Genomic DNA, 19,609 nt, shown 5'->3' with positions numbered 1-19,609 from the left:
TTTGAATATGTTCTCATTTTCTGAGCATTAGTTTCTATGATATTATTACGTCTTCAAAACGAGCTTTAAAATACTTTCTGTTTTCGATCTTCTTCCTAGTTTCTCGCACCTGGACGTGTACGCAGCACTTCTCAGAAAGTTGACGTCGATTTTTTTTATTTTAAAACATAAGGAGTTACATAACAGCCTTATGTCCGTATTTTGATGCTAAAGGTAACAACCAGATTGGTGGTGATGACAAGATCAACGGTTGTGTGGTCTTCAATGGAACATATATGGGGACATTTCATCTTTTGATTATAATCTCCAAGAACAACAAGTGATGAAAAGAAGGGGACTTCAATTATGATCATGTGACAATAAGAGCTACCATAAAGTTAAAAGGTCAATGGTCACCTATATAGCTATTTTTACATAATATTCATGTTAAACATGTTAAGATGCATAAATTGAATAACATATTGGGTTGGTATGTATCTTGTTTATTATTTCAAGATGAACTAAATGTTATATTGGATAAGTCCCCGTAGGCTATCGCCATCTCCTGATATTTGAATATGCTATAAAATATTGAAAAAAATTGAAATAACAAACATCCAACCATACATTTTCTTGTTTGTCATGTCAAGATGAATTGAATGAAATATATACTGTGGATTCATTAATATTCGTTAAATTCCTATTTTCGTGGATTTCGTGGGTAAAGGAGAACCACGAATTCAAATGATCAACGACTTAGAAGTTTTCTAAGGGATTGTATTAGATTTTTCCAAAACCCCGAAATTAATTATTCACGAATATGCATTTTCCCCTCAAAACACGAAAATTGATATCAACGAAAATAAATGCATCCAAAGTAGTGAAGTCTTAAGTGGTCATCCACATTCCCTGAGATTTGCATATGCTAAAACTTCGTTTCATCTGTAAGAATCTGTAGGGAAAAACACATTTAATGTATTCCAATTTCACACCTCCAAATGCGAAGTTTTACAAACAAATTGTGTCCAGTTACGCTAGAGGTTCAAAATTTATAAAACAAATGCTGTAGAATAAGCAGAACGATATATTCAAAGGAACAAACCAAAGTTATAACCAAAACGCGGATAAAGCGTCACAGCTTAACAACTGTCTGATGGAGATACATGTACCTGTAAAAGAAAAAAAGATGAAAACACAAATAATGCATGTTCCTGATATTGGATATTCCTGGTTTGTCTGGTTTATAAATTTCCTGTTTACAAAACTTTGAATTTTTCGTAAAAATAAGAATTTTCTTATCCCAGGCAAAGATTACTTTAGCCGTATTAGTGGAAGATATTAGCAGGCAAAATCGAGGGAATTGTGCAAATGATGATACAAGCATGAAAATTACCACAAAGCAGCATTATTATATACTTTTAAAGAAACAACTGCTGGCCATTAAAAAAAATCATTTTTTCAAGATGGCCACCGCCATTTTCTCAAATGGCTGTTTTTTCAGTTTGAAAATACTGATTTTTTCTGGAAAACTTTTCGTTTACCTTCTTTTGGTGGAAAACAGCTGTCAGGTTTGGTAGCTACCTTCTTTACGTGTAAATAATTCACAAGACATGAGTATTTGACACAAACCGGGTTTGCGCATGCGCGAAAATGTAACAAAATTCATTAAAAAAGATTTTAACTATTTACTATAAAATAAGTGATTTGGGATTTTCAATGATATTATGATTTGGTTTGATAACTTTTTTCAAGGTTAACACACACATGATTTAACAATTTTGCGCATGCGCAAACTATTTATATACATAATGAATGATTTGTATGCACTACCAGGGAAAACTGGTATAAATCGTAGGTCATCTCATTACTCTAAAAAGTGTAAAATCTACGATGCCACTGTTTAAAAACAAACCAATTCAGTTGCAATGATCAGGTATTTGATGGATAAGACGGAAAATGTGGTTAAAACGAGAAAAAACATCAATAGTAACGGTAGATCAGCAACTTTTGGTAATGGATATTCAGACTAGACACGCGCATCAGATAACTCTATGTGTTTTAGCTTGAAAGGTATATATCGGCTTAAGAAAGCTAAACACAGAAATTATAATCATGTCATGACTCTGTGCCGTTCAATGATTTGATAGACTGGTGTAAGAAAATATAGTCTTCTCTACCACAGTTCAATTCCTGGCGTTCAATTATAAAATAAGAACTTCTTGTGAATTTGGTAGTATGCGTATTTCATGAGTCAGATTTTGTACAAACAGTCTATATAAAGCATGATACTGTATTCATTTAGGTCTTGATCGTGTAACATATTCTCGATCGCGACCGACCTTCTCCGAGATATGGCTTCCCTTCTCTTAAGTCACCCACAGGTTGCAATTGATTCTGAAAATGATAATTTTACTGTACGTAAGACCAGAAAATATTTTTCTTGTAACACAATTGATCAGACAAAAACAGAATAATGCAATTGTAAACGGCGATGTGTTGTCATAGGTTTAACCGAAGACCTCATTTAGACGTATTGATGGTAGCTAGACCAGAAGTCAGTAGACTATCAGATAAATTTGCAAGATCTAGTGGTTTGAGTCATTCTATAATAGATGTACGACTTAATGAACACACAAGGGTTTCTTTAAAAAGATCAAAGGCAAATAATTTGAAGATCCTTTGAAGCAAATACAAAATGAAGGAGAACCGGTTTCTTATAACCAGATTAAAAAGAACAACTCCTATTATGTCGGTAAAATAAAACTGTAAACGTTTTTGTAAAAACGAAGCTAGAGCTCTTAGATATCTTTTCTAGACTTTTATTTTTTGTCGCAGTGGACAAATTCATTTGGAATATTTCTTAATCAATAAAGACAAACTGCTCCTCCGTTTTTGTCTTCGGATGTCATTTTAAACAGTGGTATTAAATCGGTGCAAATGGATAAACTTGACACATTTTGTAATTTGCAGATCCAAATTTTGACGCATTTATCGTTGACAGAGCAGCAATGGTTAATTCCAGGCCACCTTGTAGGGAATCAATATTGGATGATTTTGCAATTGTGTTATACGGCCTTAAATAAAATCTAACATCGATAAGTATTCAAGAGTAGATATTGTTTTAGATTTACTAAATGAATGATTGAAAGGCTAGATGTGAGAAGACAAAAGTTGGGTTCTGGAGTAGTTTTCTCTATGAAGATGATTACGATACGAAATTTTTCAAGTGTCTTGCCGACAGAAATGCTTCTGTAGAGACTAATAAGGATACTTTCCAGCTACCCCTTGTAAGCATGGAGAAGCAGATATACGAATGTTTGTCCATGTTCGGCCTGATTATGAAAATTGTTGTAGAACGGTAATTTAAGGTAGCACCGACACAGATGTAGTAGTATAAAGAATTGCAGCACTCAAAAAATATGGTGGAACAAACTGTGGATAGGTTTTGGCAGGAATGAAGACTTTTGATGGCTTCCTGTACGTGATTTATCAAATGCGTTTGGTCCTCGTGTAGCTACTCTTCCTTTCATTCATTCATTCAGTGCATGTGACACTTAGGAAATAGGTCAGTTTGGATGACATAGGAAGTATTTCAACATGTAAGGGACGTACATTGTACTTATTTCTTTGCTGAAGTATAAAGACACATACAAGGACATAAAAGAAGCATTTGTTTGCATCATGTATGACAGAACAACATCACTATTTGCTGTTAACGAGACACGATGTAAATTTTTATTCAGGAAGCAGCGGCATTGTGATGTAGTTCCGCCTACAAGAGGTATTTTCCGGAGCACATCCAAAGAGCAGCGTATCAAGGAGGATAAGTTTGGGCTCAGCCTGATTTATGTACCAACTCATGAACACTGGGGTTGGATGAAAGAAAAAAATCGAGCACTTCTTCGGCTACCGTTACAGTTGCATCCTCCTGTCGGGAACTTTTGAAATGAGGAGGCGAAAAATCCAGTTGTGTTGGTGACTGTAAATGATACCGTTCTGTCCTTCCTAACGAGTTTTGTCATTGGCTACTGTCCGATAATTTTAAGATAACGAACCTGTCTTTCTAACAAAACTAGACATTTAATCTTAACAAAGAATGTGATATCACTTGTTAAATTGATGAAAAGTATAAAAAATTTTGCTGCCATTTTGAAACCGGAAATCACTCTTGTTTGTCATTTATGTGTTGTTTTCCGTACTTTAGAAACTGTAATTTACGCTTGATAAGACCTTACATTGGATTATACCTATAACACAACTTTCAAAGATTTATAACTGGATATGACGCCATTGGCAAAATGATCGGTGGCCATCTTGAAAAAATGGAAATTTTTGATGGCCAGCACCTGATTTCTTTTAATTATCGTTTAGTCCACCTGTATACCAAATTTCATGCTTGTATTTCATGCTTGTGTTATTACTTGTTAAGTTGATGAAAATTATTAAAATATTTTTTACGTATTTGCATCTAATTTGGAACCGGAAACCACTATTTTTCTTCAGTTATTTGTTGTTTTGTCGTACTAAGGAGCTGTTTTTAACGTTTTATCATATCTGACATTGATTTATACATAAACCATCTTTCAAGGATTAAAATCCCTTGTAAAATTGCTTGAAAGTAAAAAAAAATCGAAATTTTTGACTCGTTAGCCGACATTTTGAAACCGGAAGTCACATTAAGTTTCATTAAGGTATTGTCTAGTCGTTATTTATGAACTGTCATTTTCTTTTTATCAAATCTTACAATGGATTTTACATATAACACACCTTTCAAAGGATTAACAAATATTGGCTAATTTGTTATGACGCCATTTTCAAAATGTGTGGTGGCCATCTTGAAAAAATGATTATTTTTTCTGGCCAGCAGCGGATTTTTTATAAGTATCATTTAGTTAACCTTTATACCAAATTTCATGCTTGTATCACGATTTGCACAATTATGTCCATAATATCTCCCACTATATTTGGCACAACTTTTTGGAATGTTGGATCCTCAATGCTCTTCAACTTTGTACTTGTTTGACTTTATACATATTTTGATATGAGCGTCACTGATGAGTCTTATGTAGACGAAACGCGCGTCTGGCGTACTAAAATATAATCCTGGTATTTTTGATAACTAATTATTCTGTTTAGGAAAAAAGTGAGATTTGACTGCACGTAAACAACTGTTGCCTCTAACTTGCAGCATAGAACTAGCAACATTGTTTTAAATGTTAGGGGGTTCACGTCAATAATTTGAGTGGCGTTGACTGTATCCTGAATAACTAATCTGCAGGATTAATTGTGCCACTGGGTCTTTCAGGAGAAATATTTGAAAGAACATGTTAACATACGAAGCAATTTTTCCGTTGGTTTAAAAAAATCAAAATGCTGGATAGTACATGTGGAAAGATTGGAAGAGTAGTTTGAATAATTTTATATTAAGGTATGGTTGGGACAAAAGAACATTAATAAAACACTATTGCTGAAAAGTGTATTAAAAGCAGGTCTCTATCAGGAATGAAAGTGCTTTTTTAGTATGAAGTTGATTTGCACAGTTTTATTTAAACTGCAGTTTATATCTTATCCAAATAATGTTGCCCGTATACTTCGGTGATGACATGAGTATCAATCATGTGGTCATTTTTATAAATTTCTTGTTTATAATTAGTTATCAAAGGTACCAGGATTATAATTTAGTACGCCAGACGCGCGTTTCGTCTACATAAGACTCATCAGTGACGCTCATATCGAAATATTAAAAAAGCCAACAAATACAAAGTTGAAGAGCATTGAGGATCTAAAATTCCAAAAAGTTGTGCCGAATACGGCTAAGGTAATCTATGCCTGGAATAAAAAAATCCTTAGTTTTTCGAAAAATTCTAAGTTTTGTTTACAGGAAATTTATAAAAATGACCACATTATTGATATTCATGTCAACACCGAAATGTTGACTACTGGGCTGGAGATACCCTCGGGGACGAAACGTTCACCAGCAGTGGCATCGACCCAGTGGTGTAAATAGTTATCAAAGGTACCAGGATTATAAATGAGTACGCCAGACAAGCGTTTCGTCTACATAAGACTCATCAGTGACGCTCATATCAAAATATTAAAAAAGCCAACAAATACAAAGTTGAAGAGCATTGAGAATCCAAAATTCAAAAAAGTTATGCCATATACAAATATAAACTTTGAATTTATCGAAAAAGTAAGGATTTTTTATAGTCCGGCCGATCGATGAAAAAATTGCTCAAATAATGAGGAAAGCACCAATTTTTGCATGATGCTACCATTTTGTGTACTGTGCAATATTAGCTATGGACCCACCCTCAAAATTCAATATGGCGGCTTATTTCAAGATGGCTGCCGTACGTTCTAAAATATTTGCCAGTATTGCACAAACCACAGTGGATTTGATGCTGGACGCTCAAAAATAAACATATTTGAATGACTTAGTGTACTTAGCAAGATTTTGTTTTGATTTATCTTTGAAAAACAAAATAGCGGCCATTTTCAAAAGAAAAATAAGCCAATATTCAATATTGAGAATTGACCTGAATATAAGCAATTTATTGATGTATAGTGTCATTTAGTATCTGTCCCAGTGCTGTCCTTTTTTATTTTGCCTTGCTTGTCATTTCATACACACAGTAGTAGCTTTCAAAAAAAGCTGCAGTAGTAGCTTTAATTAAAAGCTGCATTATTTGTTGTCTTGGGTCACACATAAAATCTTTATCTGCCTTAAGATATTATTCAGTGCATATCTTACTTCTTGGGTCGAATATTCGCCATTTGAGAGATTAAACTGTGAATTGAGAATCATTTAAAAACATATCAGTGAAATGGCAGGAATTGAGGACAACAAGGACAAGAACATTGAAACGGCAGAAACTGAATCATTTTGAGATATGGAGCAACCCGCAGCTGAACACGCTTTAACAGAGGACAACACAGAAATGACAATTAACTAATTGTTCCAAGAATTTTTAATAAAATATAAAATCTGATGCTCAAAGAACAGCTGAAATTTACCGCAATATAAAACAGAGCGAAGCGCGAATTGATAAAATATGCGTTGACCTCATTACGTTTCAAGCTGAACAGAAAGAGGCAAATAATATTAATAAGGAACAGAAGAGAGCAATATGTCAGCAACTTCAGCAGTCTGAAGACATGATATAACACAAGGCTAGTAATAATTGCTTGGCCAGACCAACAAGATATCCAATGTTCTGGTGAGACGAATGGACAAGCTGACAACAACTGAGGAAGGAGACACAGTTCAATTTAAAAGTGCATTTTAACAGCAGTGTATCTCCCAACAACTGGTACCTGATGTAAATTAATTAATGGACAATTGAAATAAAGAAGTTAAAATTCCTTCAATGGACACATCATCTTAGCCTGGGCTCTACTAAAATAGAGCTTCCGCTGGCCGTGTGTTACCTTTCCTCGTCAGTTTTAATCTAGCGGCGTACTACAGTACATGATATATAAGGCATGAAGATGTTGTTGTTACAGATCAGCTTAATTATCTATAGTAAAGGATCCTACAAATAAATGTAAGATACAGTCACAGAAAATAATTATATTCATAAGTACGTCTGAGTCAGTGACAACTCTACAACAGATGTATCCATCGGATCGCCATCAATGATGGTAATACATGACTGTGTACATAATGTATATACAACTCGTCTAAACATCAACTCAACAATGTTAGATCTGTAAATTTAATTTCGCAAATTTTTGGTTCTTCCCTCGCCGGGATTCGAACCTTTGCTACTGTGATATCGTGACACCAAATCGGCTGCACTGCAGCCGTCCCGCTAGACCACACGACCTTCTGGGCTCTACAAAAATAGAGCTTTCGCTGGCCGTGTGTTACCTTTCCTCGTCAGTTTTAATCTAGCGGCGTACTTCAGTACATGATATATAAGGCATGAAGATGTTATTGTTACAGATCAGCTAAATTATGATAGTAAAGGATCCTACAAATAAATTGAAGATACAGTCACAGAAAATAATTATATTCATAAGTACGTCTGAGTCAGTGACAACTCTACAACAGATGTATCCATCAGATCGCCATCAATGATGCTGATACATGGCTGTGTACATAATGTATATACAACTCGTCTAAACATCAACCCAACAATGCTAGATCTGTAAATTTGCTTTCGCAAATTTTTGGTTCTTCCCTCGCCGGGATTCGAACCCATGCTACTGTGATATCGTGACACAAAATCGGCTGCACTGCAGCCGTCCCGCTAGACCACACGACCTTCTTGGCTCTACAAAAATAGAGCTTTCGCTAGCCATGTGTTACCTTTCCTCGTCAGTTTTAATCTAGCGGCGTACTATAGTACATGATATATAAGGCATGAAGATGTTATTGTTACAGATCAGCTGATAACAGTGGATTGGCCGATAAATATAACCTCGGTTCTTCTGATCAAATAATTATGGAAGATCACCAGTTCAATGAAATCACCTGATCAAAACACGTGGAAGATCTCCTGAGCAATACAATCGCGGTAGATCACCAGATATAAATACATCCAAGATTAATGCCTATCGATCAGCAACATCCCCCCCCCCCCACTAAGCTAGATATCATAATTATAGTCCCTAAAGACAACGTTTAGCATTTCCACGGACAAACTCAGAAATCCTGGTTATCTCAAACAACGGCCACCTTCACCAGGATACGGAGCAAATCAAAGCGTAACCCACAACAATAGAGTCTTAAAACAGCAAAGGGTCTGGCCAGTAGGCCAACGCACGATTCCAAACTCTATTGAAACATCACCTCATCACAAAATCGAGCAAAGGCACACGGACTCGTCGATATTGTCATCAGACGAACCATTTGAAAGGGCTTAGCAGTACGAGGTACTATACATGACCAGAATGTAAGCATGATTGTGGACACTGCTGCAATAATAACATTAGTAAATAAGAAAGAAATTCCGGCAGAAAATAGAGATTTGGAGAACGTAACGCTACTTGGTTTAGGTTAACAGCTTGTTATTGGGAAGATTATAAAGAACGACTGTCGATTTTAATAGAATAAACATACAATGGGATATTTTCAGAGCCATTAACAGACGATGTTGTACTTAGGCTAGATATTTTGGACACACTGAGAGCCGTGATAAACCTGAGTACTCCAACAATGTGATATATGCGGTATTTATTAACAGTCGAAACGAGATTTCAACTTGCATAAAACGAACAATCAAAGTTTCGCCTAACTCAAAAAGGACCGTTACCAATGAAACTAAAAGTGCTGACAAGGAGTGCATTTTAAGACCATGCTTGCTGAATAGCTGGCAATCGTCAAATCCGCCTGAAGAAAGGTTCACCTATTGATTACATAGAATAGTTTGACGATGTAATTGGTACGGCAGATGAAAACGCGATAAGTGACGTAAGACGGTGGCATTGAAGAGAGACGAGACAATGTGCCCTCGGCACTGCCTCAAAGTTCGAATAAGTTAAATACTATTCCACCACATTTAACTGACCTATATTAAAGTTCAATCGACTAGTTTCAACCAATTTTATTCCAACCATTAAAACTGAAAGCGTTTAAAGAACAATTACAATAACATGTAACATATTGATTCACAGTTTGAATTTCACTATTTGTTTTGGTATATGCAGCCATATTTGCAAATGAATGTGTTATAGAAATAACCATTTTTTTTTTTTTATTTTTAAAATTAATTGATATCAAATTCAAGAGCATGAAGTCCATTTTTAAATCAAAGCACCAAAGGGTGCTATAGGCAGTTAATCAAAAACCCAAAGGCAAACTTGGCCACGTTCAGATGAATAGTGTAAAGAATTAGTCAAAATATTTATCTCAGGCATTGTTCACAGCTATTTCTAAAGTACCAAATAATGTTTGTACAGTAATGTTCATGTTATGCAATCCTTCCACTTTCAAAAGTTATTTCCAATTTATATTTATAAAGATTCAATGTCTGAGATTATACACATACACTGTCCTATGTAAGGGGAGAGTTTTGTGCCAGTTAAGATGTTTAAGCCGCAGGATTCTGTATGTACCTGTCCATAGTGAGGACCCACTAATGTGGTGATTGTAGCTGTAAATCATATTAATTTTTCATAATTGTTTTGTACATTTTTTTAAATTTGATTAATTTCTTGTGTATATACTTCTGATTTTAGTATGATGTTTAAGTTATTGTAAATGCTGTTTTGTTGCAACGTTGGAAAGTTCCAGGCGGAAAGAACTAACTAGCCGAAAAGTTCTCCAGAACTTATTAACTACATTGTAGTTACTTTGTTCTTCCTCTGGTTTAAAAGTTCCACTGGAACAAGTGACTAGTTGAAATAGTTTACAGTTTTGTTATTATGTTAAAGGGCCAGCAAAAGCAATCCTTTGGGTGTAGGATTTTCTCTCTGCATTACAGATATATTGGTAACCTTCGACTGTTGTCTGCTCTAAGATCTGGTTATTGTCTCTATGACACATTTCCCATTTTCACCATGTTCACCACAGGCACTTGTTTTTATCCATAGGCAGGTCGACTATGATATCCATATAAATAGAAGAAATGGCTAACGATTTTTTTTTAGGTCACGACAGTCTCCGCTTCGGACGCTTTTTCTACCCTTCAACTTAATGCTAATAATCCCTACCTCATAATCCCCACAGTGTTCCTGATGAGAATCTTTTTTTCTTTTGTTTCACATTGTTGATTGCTGATGAGAATCTTTTTTTCGTTTGTTTTACATTGTTGATTGCTGATGATGATCTTTTTTTTATTTCTTTTTCATTGGCATTGGCTTGAGATATAAGAGAGATACAATGTATGCTAAACATTTATTACATAATAAATAAATAATAAATTAACAATCAATAACAATGGATATGCAGTCTACTTTGCCCTTGGAACTGGGCAGGCACCATTTGAAGTCAGCTTTCCAGGCATTGTTGAACTTTGTCAAATAATTCTGATGTTTCAACCTGGTGTCTTTGAAGACGGAGATATTTGTCGTTTTGGCATTTTGAACACATACTGGTGTACAAAATAATCATTTTGTTTATATAATTTTTCAGTCAGCTTGTGTAGCAAACAGCTCACATTGAGCTGAAACCATTCCTTTTTCCAGTATTTTCATTTACAATAAATGTTTTTCTCGGCATCAAAACACTTCCGATAAATGTTTAGACAACAACATTCCATTTTCTATCAATACCGGTATTTATCGGTATTTAATAATCCTTGACGTGTGCCATAAACAGAAGCCACATAGAGTAATTGATAATCCAACACATTTTGATTGTTCAATCAAACTATTATCACTTGTAAATAAGCCTTAACAAAGGATTAAAATCTCCACATGTTGCGTAATCAGGTTACACCGGATACGTTCGATAAACCTCTGATTTTTACGACTTAAAAATCTCGGGTTTTTACGATCTCAATGAAAAATATTGTAAACAAAATAGTAAAATGGGCAACTGAAAATTTTCATTCATGAAATTTTTTCTGCACGGGAGTTTTTCCTCTTCGACGGGAGGACGAGAGGGGACCCCTGAAAACGGGAGTTTTGTACTCCCGTCGGGATGTTCACATGTATGTATGTATGTATCATCAGAATTCTCCCAATTTTAATTTAAAAGGTACGTAAATTTCGTCTTCTATGTAGTTTGAAATTGCCGCCAACTTATATCAGCTGATTAATAGACTACTGACGTATGTAATACGTATCGATGACCAACAATATTCCTACGACTTTTGCCATATATGAAATGTAAACGTCTCATCTTTATAGATTTTCGGCGATCAAATATTTCATACAATTGATCTTTGACATCTTAGCCAACAGCACAGGTGATAATAAACTATAGAAGGATTTCTATCGAGCACTACTTCCTATGTGAAACTTCAAAACTTTTGGGAAAATCGACGACCAGTTAACGTTTTTATGGTAATATTTTTTATATTCCAGAATAAAAAGTATGAAAAAAGTGTCCAATTAGTTATAAATAACATGATAGCCAGCCACATAATAAAAGTGGCACATATTTCAGCATTTATTGGGTAGAACATAAATCTATGGTGCTCGCATAAAACAGCTTAACTGCTTAAAAATCATTACTGTAATTTCCAAAATTATATAGGACAATCTTGATATTTATACCGTTTTTCCGCCATCTTGAAAATGGCAGCCATATTGGATTTTTCAGAGTGGGTCCATAGCTGAAATCAAAGGGTATATAACCAAGAACTACTCTGCAAAGTTTCGTGCTTTCCTCATCAAGTGAGCAATTCTGCTCTATATCTGCACCAATCGGCCGGACTACTAACTACAAGGGCAAATTAATCTGTATTGGGCACAGTTTAAACAAACAATTATTATGAGTATTTTATTTTATAAACATGTTTAACAATGATATAAATAGGAGGTAGTCATGCATTAAAACAAAGAAACATATATAGTATACTTGGAGATTTTCCAGGGTTGTTATTTTCACAATTTTCTGCATTTAACAATTAATGCACCCTTCTCATATTACAATTTTGCAAAAGCTACCATGAAGTCAGAAATTATGCATTCATTTATTATGTAAATCACAAACTGTGAGATCTTATAATTGCAATTTCGTGCTATTTTGTGAAAAATAATAACTTAATAAAATTATGAATGCAAATTTATATTATTGTGAATTTGATACGGATGCACTTATTTCTGAATTTACAGTATTCTAAGTGGGTATATTTCGTGTGAATGCTAATTCAGTGAAAAATAATCCCTCATGTGGAAGTTGTAAGTCTACAGCAACAAAATCTCTACATAGAAATGTCTTTATTGTAAGGATTTCGTAATCTAATATCGTTTTAAGGTATCTTTATAAAAGTTCAAATGGTGGATTTTTTTCCCATATCAAAAAAATTACACAATTTTAGAAATAATAAATATTTCTGAGTTAGTAAAGCCAACATACTTGTTTAAATTTTCCAGTTGATTTTTCTTTCATAACAACAATGATTTTTTTTATGTTTTTTCATTTCTAGTCAAGATTTTGCAGTGTATAGTTAAAAAAAATTAACTAAATCACTGTGGTCCAATATGGTTTAGATACCTTTAGATTTGATATCCTATTGTCGAACTAGTCTAAAAGATCTATATTGAACAAACAAATAAAGCAATCTTAATTTTAACACGTTGCTGCTATTTTTCTAAAAGGTTTTTAGTAAGACATTATTTGCTGGTTGTTTGCAACAGCTTGTCTCACTATCAAATTTTAATTATAGCAACAAACAAGTTTATCAGCACCAATGTATCTGAAAATAATTGACTAAACTCGATGTTATATTTTTTGTGGTTCAAATTTTAGATACTTTTGCAAAAGATAAAATGCAATTACAAAAAGGGTCCTGTTCTTATGTTCTTTGAACTGGTGTCAACCATAACTGAAGCAAACCAAAATAATCAAGGTGGTACCTATCACTACAGGGAGATAACTCTGTAAAATCAGAGTAACGTTTTAATTACGTTGTGTTGTTAAGGGAATATTAAGCTTCTCAATGATCAAAATGAGTGTTTGTCAAACTGCTATCTAACCAGTGTAATTTTTCTGACAAAACGGTTGGTTCAAAAAAAAATTAATTTTTATATTTTTGTTAAAGGGTCAAAGTAAATACTTTGACAAAATTTTATGAAAATTAAAAGAGCCAAATTAATTTTAGTGAAGGTGTTGGGTACCACCTTAACTTTAAAATGAGACCCCACTTCCACCAAAATAAAATCCAAAACAATCTGTAGAAATAAATATACAATAAAATGCCTGACATAATCTAAGCAACAAAATCATACAATTGTAAGGATTAGCAGACAACCATTTACTCTAACAGTATTGTGAGTTATTTTAAAACCTCGTCACAATAAATTATTAAAATATCTTGTAACAATTTAAGGTTTTCAATTAATGAATAAAAGAAAACCCCTCCCTTCATTACAACTGTGTCTGGAAGGGAGGGTTTATTCATTCCTTTACTATTGAATTTTCTCATATTCTTTTTTTATTTTGCACATTATTCTGTATTTATTACTGTAAACTAACTTATTTTCGCAGATACTTTATTTTGCTTTTTCTCTTTCTTGACCACTTCGTGGCTATTTAATTTCGAGATTTTCTGTTGTATTTGATAAAGTTTAATACGGAAAGATCCACGTTTGACATATTCGCGACAATTTATATTTGCGTTTTTTTTTCTACTCGCCAAAGTCGTGAAAATAAATCGCTCATGAAAATAAGTTGGTTTACAGTATTTTGTGAGCCTATATAAAAATATATGTGGTATAGTTCCTTCTATTCTTTATTATTTAGTCTAATTTTACTTTATTCTTTGTTTTGTTAGCCATTAATTTTGGCCATTATTTATTCTGTCAACCTAAAACAGAAGCTCATACATACAATAAATCAACATTACAACATAAATACAATGATTGAGGACAAGTCTTTTATATTTTTTCCCATATAATTGATATAAAAAAGAAAATGTGGTATGATTGCCAATGAGACAACTATCCACAAAAGACCAAAATTACACAAACATTAACAATTATAGGTCACCGTACGGCCTTCAACAATGAGCAAAGCCCATAACGCATATAGTAAGCTTTATTAAGTGCCAGTCTTTGTAAGAATCAGGCAATTTAGGTAAAAATTTCAACATGATTAGAAAAAACCCACCAAGCTAATCATGCTATTTAATACTTTCTTTTGTGTGTGTCTGGTAGTATAAAAAAAACTTGGTTAGAAAATTGGTAAGAATGATAGCAAATCACAGAGTTATCTCCCCTTATTCATTAATTTCTAGTGCATTTCAACCAAATTGTATCTTCTTTTACAAGAAGCGAATATGGAAATGAATGTTATTTTTGTGCATAACTACATATTATGAACTGAAATCAATGTCAAATTTGGTGGGTTTCTTTTTGGTCATGTTTTTACCACTGCCTGATTCTTAGGCTGACTGGCACTTAATTATCAAAAGTCTCAAAAGAATGACTTTGTAGATGTATCATTAGACATTGCTTAAACACCATGAAGTTTGAATATACAATAAAATGCCCCTAAAAAAAAGAATCCATGTAACTAATTAATAAAATCTAACTGGAATCAATTATTATTTTCCCATTGTCTTACATTTTCCTGGACAGTCAAATTGCTATTTCAAAGGAATTGAATTTTGTGCATTTGTTCCTTTAAATTCAATTTCGTGGCTCCCCCACCAATACAATCTGTATGGGAGCAAAATTTATTCATTTCGATTTGCTTTTAATTGTATATGTATAAAAAAAATCAACCAATTTACAATATTTGGCCTCAGCAGTTATAAAATTAGGTAAGCAATATTATGATGAAGAAAATAACACATCAGTCAGTCTTTTTTGTTCTTAAGGTGATTTTTAAACCCCATCTTACACAAAATTATACATGAGCACAGAACAGCCATTGCAATAATACACAAACAAGATTTTGAATCGTAACAGTTGCATAGCATAAAAAAGCTGAATTTAACATAACTGCATATTAATTTTTTTTTGTCTTTTCAGCAAAGAAAATTCTTCATTTAATTTTACAATAGAAAATCCTTTTGTTATGTTGTTGTTTATAATGTGATTCTTGCTTCACATACACGCGTTATTCAGTGTGCACCAAATTTTTTATGTTATTTCTTCATAGACAGAAAAAATATTACAGTCATTTCTTAATTTATAATTTAATTCTAAATTCTATTTTAAACCGTAGAAAACCATGAAAAAATGTTGATGACATCACGGTCAAATGACTAAATTATGTCTATGGGCTCATAACAAAATAACGTCAGCCAATCAGAAGACATGTCACATCCAAAATTAAATTATTTGATTTTGTGGATTTAAAAAGTGTCTAAGCAACAATAAAAATAAGTCACCTGAGTAAAACTTTAGTCTCAAATGAAAAACATTTTAAATTTCAAAATCATGTAGCCTGTGTAAGAAACCAAACATATAGTTCTACTGACTAAAAGCTAGCATGTTAAACAGTCACCACAAGGTAACTTGGTCAAGGGAGATAAATTAGTAAAGGGGAATAGTTTACTCCAGGGAGATAACTAAATATTGAATTTTCTCTACAACTCTCTTTTCTATTGCTATGAGTATAGAGGATTTCAAATCTTTGGACTGGACTCTTCACTGCAGTGATGAACAATGATTCACATTGCAAGCATTAACAAGAACATTTGACTAGAAAATATTTCGTTACAGAACACATTTTCAACTTGTCGTGTAAACCCATCTGTTTATATAGTCCACCGTCCTCGGCAATAAATCTCGTAACAATGTTAATACTCTTGTTTCCATATAAGGAAAATATATCTCTCTCGCTCGTAAAGCTCCGCCTCTTATTATTGCATAGGCAGCATCTGGAGGTTCTGCTGCTTTTATGTATTTAAGTAAAAAATGTTGTCCAAAATTTCTCAATTCTGATATAGCACTTTCTGTACCTGAAAATGAGAGAGAAAAGATAATATAACATCAAATCAAAACAACCTGAAAATTAGAGAGGGAAAAAGATAAAAAAGCATCATATTCTAAACAGACAAAAATAAAATCTTAAAACATTTGATACATGACATAAAAGTGACTTGTTTCCAAAAAGTATTTGAAAAACAGACCTGAAGAAGAAAGAATATAATCAAGTGAACCTGGGGTTGAAGTCATAAAACATTGCTCAGTGCTTGGAGCACAAAAATCATGCTCGAAACACCAAATCCTGTATTTTGATTGGTTGATTCTCGAGTCGGAGTACAAAAATCTTGCTCCAAAGTTTTATGACAGTAAGGCCTGGTCTGGTTCTTCAAGCATAGCATAGCATAGCTGAACCACGAAAATGAAATCAAGGATAATGAGCATTTTTTAGAATCAACTTTTAAACAGTAAAGCTTTGGTATACCATATATATGAACTATTCAGCTGTTCTTGCTTCAAAAATAAAAAGCTACTCAAATTAATACAAATGTCTGAAGTGAGTGAGTGTAGATACCAATATAAAAAAAATTATGTGAAAACTATTTCTCTGAAAATTTTTAACCATAATTCAGTATATAAACCTACAAAAAAAAGTGTTTTTGTTGAATCTATTGTTAGCATTTAACTAAACAATCCTTGGAAAATTCAACCATCACAAAGGATGAATAAACAATATATGTATTTAGCGCCAAAAAGAATGACAACATATTTGACTTACCTACTAAGCCAATAACACATAATGTTATTGACACATCACAGTTCCTCAAAGCAAATTCTTGTCGAATACTTCCAAAAAATCCATCTAATGCAAACTTTGTGGAGGAATAAACACCAGAAAATGGCTGAGCTACTTTACCTGAAAAATAAATAATTCAAAGAATGTGACAAGGGAGATAATACAATCTTTGTAGAGGAATAAACACCAGAAAATGGCTGTAAATAATATAATTCAAACATTGTGACAAGGGAGATAATACAATCTTTGTTGAGGAATAAACATCTCAAAATGGCTGAGCAACTTTACCTATAAATAAAATGGATATAAAGTACTAAATGGTGGCCCCGTTGCCGGCAATGCTATTTTTAGCAATTATCTCCTTAAAAGGCGTTTTCATTAAACTAATTATGGAAAATCTGTTGTTGTCTTATTGAAGCTCGATATCTAGTTGTGATTTTACCGCACTCAAATATATATGGTCCCATGGCTTTTCTTGGTGAATTTTGGGGTTTTTCACGATACCTGACGATTTCGCAGAAAATTTTCCCTAATTTTGAGCAACATAAAAAAATTATTTTCGGCATTTCATACTATACATTTAAGGACAAATTTGTGCTTGCATGAAACTTCATTCATAATGCTTTCCAGAAGAAAAATATATAAAAGGTATAACAACCAATCACAGAGAGCCATCTATTTTTATCTCTATGTCATGTTCCCTTCATAAAATGGCTGCGCCCATGTAATTGTATTTGGTACATTGTAACCTATACGGTAATAAACAATTTTTGAAATTTGATTTTTTTTGCCGCATTAGTTACTTGAACATTGCTTGACTTCATTCTACTATGCAAAATATCTCATTGTAAACTGTATAATACACGGGAAATAATTTCTGGAGCCTACCCCTGTTTAAAAATTGGTAAAAAATTACACTGATTTTTATAGACATTACGGTACTGTTTGTTGCAGGTGTAATATTTTGTCTCTTTGTTAGTATTGCCTTTTCGAAGTAATCATGTGCTTCTGATATTGATCAACAGAAAATTTAATTTGAGTGACACTGTACTGAAAAACAAATTAAAAATTCGGACCAGTTCAATATGAAATAAATTCACTATTTTGAAACAGACTATAGCTTTATAAATCGGATACATGTGCTTGTTTTAGCTTCTTTTCGTAAAAAACAGCTTCTGGTGGTCTATATTAGCTATACAAGTAGTCTGGTAAATGTTTTGAATGATGCGAAATCGTTTAGCGTATGCAAAAACCCTTGGAGCCGTTTTTACCAAAAAAGGGGGAGGGTCAAATCCGAAGATTTCTGTGTCATGTGATGTGACAAGATCAAACAAGTATCGCCAAAAGTTAGGCCTATGTATGGCTATCAAGCCTGTAAGACAAATTTTGGATAAAAACAGAAAAGACACACCAAGGCGATGAAATCCTGTACCTACCCGTATTTTGAATGCAAATAAGAAACAGACTATAGCATGAAAACGGAATTATTCACACAAATCACAACACTAGTAAAGCGTTTTTGATGTCTAAATCTTTCTGTAAATACAATTTTTGACATATTTTGAGACCATTATAGGATATAAAGTACTAAATGGTGGCCCCGTTGCCGGCAATGCTATTTTTAGCAATTATCTCCTTAAAAGGCGTTTTCATTAAACTAATTATGGAAAATCTGTTGTTGTCTTATTGAAGCTCGATATCTAGTTGTGATTTTACCGCACTCAAATATATATGGTCCCATGGCTTTTCTTGGTGAATTTTGGGGTTTTTCACGATACCTGACGATTTCGCAGAAAATTTTCCCTAATTTTGAGCAACATAAAAAAATTATTTTCGGCATTTCATACTATACATTTAAGGACAAATTTGTGCTTGCATGAAACTTCATTCATAATGCTTTCCAGAAGAAAAATATATAAAAGGTATAACAACCAATCACAGAGAGCCATCTATTTTTATCTCTATGTCATGTTCCCTTCATAAAATGGCTGCGCCCATGTAATTGTATTTGGTACATTGTAACCAAATAATTCAAACATTGTGACAAGGGAGATAATACAATCTTTGTTGAGGAATAAAAACCTCAAAATGGCTGAGCAACTTTACCTATAAATAAAATAATTCAAATATTGTGACAAGGGAGATAATACAATCTTTGTAGAGGAATAAACACCAGAAAATGGCTGAGCTACTTTACCTTTAAATAAAATAATTCTAACATTGTGACAAGGGAGATAATACAATCTTTATAGATGAATAAACACCAGAAAATGGCTGAGCAACTTTACCTTTAAATAAAATAATTCTAACAGTGTGACAAGAGAGATAATACAATCTTTATAG

General features: G+C 33.3%; 1 protein-coding gene across 12 annotated transcripts in view; it reads right to left on the bottom strand.

The window, feature by feature from the left end:
- Nucleotides 1-12,359: 12,359 nt before the first annotated feature.
- Nucleotides 12,360-19,609, bottom strand: part of LOC134718772 (hydroxysteroid 11-beta-dehydrogenase 1-like protein) — an 83,080-nt gene continuing 75,830 nt past the window's right edge. For all 12 annotated transcript variants that reach the window (XM_063581479.1, XM_063581482.1, XM_063581477.1 and 9 more), the window contains 2 exons: nt 17,249-17,386; nt 12,360-16,505 (listed from right to left, as the gene is read on the bottom strand). In XM_063581479.1, coding sequence (XP_063437549.1) covers nt 16,276-16,505; nt 17,249-17,386 — 368 coding nt within the window. In that variant the 3' untranslated portion in view covers nt 12,360-16,275. The remainder of the gene's footprint in view (nt 16,506-17,248; nt 17,387-19,609) is intronic.

The sequence above is a fragment of the Mytilus trossulus genome, chromosome 5, assembly GCF_036588685.1.
Source record: "Mytilus trossulus isolate FHL-02 chromosome 5, PNRI_Mtr1.1.1.hap1, whole genome shotgun sequence".
Classification (NCBI taxonomy): Eukaryota; Metazoa; Mollusca; class Bivalvia; order Mytilida; family Mytilidae; genus Mytilus; species Mytilus trossulus.
This window is presented reverse-complemented; position numbering and strand designations above follow the sequence as displayed.